This window comes from Centruroides vittatus, unplaced genomic scaffold (genome assembly GCF_030686945.1).
Source record: "Centruroides vittatus isolate TY-2023 unplaced genomic scaffold, ASM3068694v2 contig_3175, whole genome shotgun sequence".
Taxonomy (NCBI): Eukaryota; Metazoa; Arthropoda; class Arachnida; order Scorpiones; family Buthidae; genus Centruroides; species Centruroides vittatus.
Genome location: NW_027122041.1, coordinates 892,444 through 895,841, shown reverse-complemented (window position 1 = coordinate 895,841; position 3,398 = coordinate 892,444). Strand labels below are relative to the sequence as shown.

The 3,398-nt window shown below is 24.3% G+C and overlaps 1 protein-coding gene across 1 annotated transcript; it reads left to right on the top strand.

The window, feature by feature from the left end:
- The first annotated feature begins 473 nt into the window (after positions 1-473).
- On the top strand, positions 474-1,745 carry LOC136973442 (QRFP-like peptide receptor). Its single transcript, XM_067268164.1, has one exon. It carries the CDS (start codon positions 474-476, stop codon positions 1,743-1,745), a length of 1,272 nt encoding a protein of 423 aa, XP_067124265.1.
- Positions 1,746-3,398: the final 1,653 nt, after the last annotated feature.

Sequence of the window (3,398 nt, the reverse complement as noted above, 5' to 3'; positions counted from 1 at the left end):
TTTATGTATGTTTTAATGGGAAATTCTAGTTTTTTTAAATAAAAATAATCAATTTTAATGGTATTTATGATAAAAACACTTCACATTATCAGATAGTTATAATTAATTTTCGAGATATCCATCTGTTCGCTCTTCTACTTTTGATGTTTATAGTTACCCAATCTTTAGATAACACCATTTTTCTGTGAAGTGTCCTTAGGAAAGAGCCGATTTATCAGATATACACCTTTCGTATCGATCGACAAACGTTTTGCTTAAACTGGAACACTTTTGACTACTCAATTGCAAATTTTGAACTTTTCTTTTTATAAAGGATCTACTTTTAGATTGAAAATATTCTATTATCCTCAAGTATAATTCAATGAAATCCTCATCTAAAAGTAAATGTAAGTAGTTACCTGATAAAGCAAAATCACTTCTTTTTTTGAAAATATTTTTATACAGATACTTTCTCCTATAGAAAGAAATTTAACATGGACTATTCGTCAATTTTAATTAAAGTTTGGTGTACGATTTATCATCTTGTACAAGATCAAAGCAATGGAAATTTTCAAGATATTATTCAACGTCATGCTGAAAATATGTCAATTTTTGATGTTATGGATCTTATATCATTTTATAAAAGCATATCACCTGGATATACACGAAAATCATCAGAATTTTTGTCATCTTGGTCGAAAAATGTGTTCGTAATCATCTTTAGTTTGTTTTCCGTTGCTTCAATTATTACTAATTCTGCTAGTTGTTACGTTGCCATATGTTACAGGAAGACAGCAGCGTCTTTGTGCTATTTCTTTGCCTTCTCTTTGGCCATCAGCGATTTATTACAGACAATTGCTACATTTCTTCCGGAAGTGAATAATGTGATGAACGACATGATGTGGAAACTTGGATATTGGACTTGTAATGTATTACCATTTGTACAAGTTACTTGCACTGTAGCGAGTTCTTTAACATTGTGTTTCATCGCCATCGGTCGATATGTGGCAGTGGTTCACGCTATACGTTGTAAATCCGTACAAAATTCAAAAATTTCAATTTATGTAGTTGTTATTATCTGGATTATAGGTATATGTATGGGAATACCTTCATTAATTATCTATAAAATTTATCAAAATATCAAAACTAAAGTTTCTATTCCTCGATTATTGTATTCTCAATTTTCTTCTTCGAAACAAGTTCAAACGTATTGTGTTATAGATGATAATATTTTCGGCTATTTAGGAACTAGGGTATATATTTATATAGTTCCAGCTATATCATTTTTACCTTTATTTCTTATAATTACAATTTTATATTGTTACGTAGGATATTACTTATGGATGCGTAAACCTGTTGGTGATATACAAACGTTAGAAAGATCTGATTCGAATATAAAGAAGAAAAAACGTATTGTAAAAACGTTAATTACATTAATTGCCTTATATTTTATATGTAGATTTCCAATTTGTAGTTACAATTTGAAAATTGGAACCGTAAAAACGAATCTTACTAAACGTATCTTCATTATTAGATGTTTATTAACAACTTTAAAACTTTTTAATTGTTTTATTAATCCAATTTTATATTCGAATCTACACGATAAATTTAAACGCATATTTTTAAATTTATCAACAAGAATATTTGGAAAATTATCATTTAAAAAGAAATTAGTATCCGCTGAAAACAATCAAATTAGCACAAATGTAACAAGATCAACAGTTATTCCAAGAAGTATAAATGTACAAGAATTTGATAGAACTTAAATAAATATTGTGTAATAAATCAAGCAGTGGTGGTTTTAATATAAGCAATTTGGGATTGTCCTAAGGCCTCGTATATTTAGGGCCTCAGACAAATGTACTGCAAATCTATGCTTGTCGATTTTGTCTTGGTCCAGTACTTGAAATCTGATATTAACTAGGATCCTGCACTCTGTACAATCCTTGCAAGTATAGTAAGTTCTGTAAAAGAGCATCGTACAGCCTAAAACCGCCACTGTACATATTTTGAAATTAATACACGTACAGTAACAATGCAGAATGACTTCAAAAGAAATCGATAATGTAACTTAGCTGCCGGACAACTTAACGAAATCTTCCTGTTTTCATATATAAAATGTATTCTTTGGTATCAACGAATATGTTTAGCCTAACTGTAAACTTTAATTATATTGAACTCATTTATTATTTTAATAATTTGATAATAAAAATAGTTTCATTGATATACATTAAAAATTAGCAGAATGAAGTACTACGTTATTAAATTAATATCGTAGTAGTACTGCCGATAATTAGGCTATAGATCTCTGTTATAGATTTTATTATTTTTCTTATTATATTATATAATTACAGTTTTTATTATTTTTCTCGGTTTTAATTGTGTTTTTCTGGGTCAGATTTCTTTATTATCAACTCTGTACAATACAAAAATTAATTCAATAAATTATCTAATGATATCAGCGCTGTTAATTTCCTTTACTGATAAGATAAGAGCAGTCGTATCCGGTCATTTATAACAACATTATTGATGTTGGAAAATATAACTCGATTTGAAACAATCATATTTTTATGTTTTTCTCATCAAATTAACTAATTATATATAATGAAATATACAATTTTTATATATAATCTACTTTTGTATAATGCTTTATTCTGATTGAAGAGAATTATCATTACAATACTACAAATTACAAGTTTTTTATTTAAAAATTCCTTTATTTTTATTAAAATTCACAAAAGCAGCAAGAAATTTATTAATTATTTTAAAAAAAAAATTATTATTAATTATTTTCTTAATGATTTATATGTATAATGAGCTTAAAAATCTCATTCGTGTAAAGACGATTAATTTAATATATATAAAATAATAGATTATAAAAATAAAAACTCATTAATTATAATTTTTAAATATATATACGAACAATATTTTAATTAAATTTTAAGTATAAAAAATTAATAATAATTAAAATTATTTAATTAATTTTCTCTTTCATTAAATGAAAATTATACTTTAAGATTAATTACTTAAAAGTTGTAATTTGAGATAATGGATTTTAAAAAACTAAATGTTAATTTAATTCAAATTATAATATTAATATATATAATTTATTAAAGAAATTTTTTAAATTAATATTTCTGTAAATTCTATTATTGTACTTTAAATAATAATAAAAATAAATAATACTAAACAATTTGTAAGAAGAGAAAATTAAATAAAATTTAAATTATTTTTTTTTTGTAAAATTAAAATTAAAACTGACTGAAAAGTATAATTAAATATATTAAAAAATTCAGGGTTACTAAATTAAATTTGGAAAAACATAATTTACTTGAATAGTTAAATTTTCAGTAACATATATATGTAGGAAGAAATGATCGATAATAAAGAAATAAAATATATTTAAATTTACTTATTAA

Bases quoted from the DNA above. Each gene is read 5' to 3' on its own strand.
- LOC136973442 (XM_067268164.1), top strand. From the start codon at position 474: ATGGACTATTCGTCAATTTTAATTAAAGTTTGGTGTACGATTTATCAT.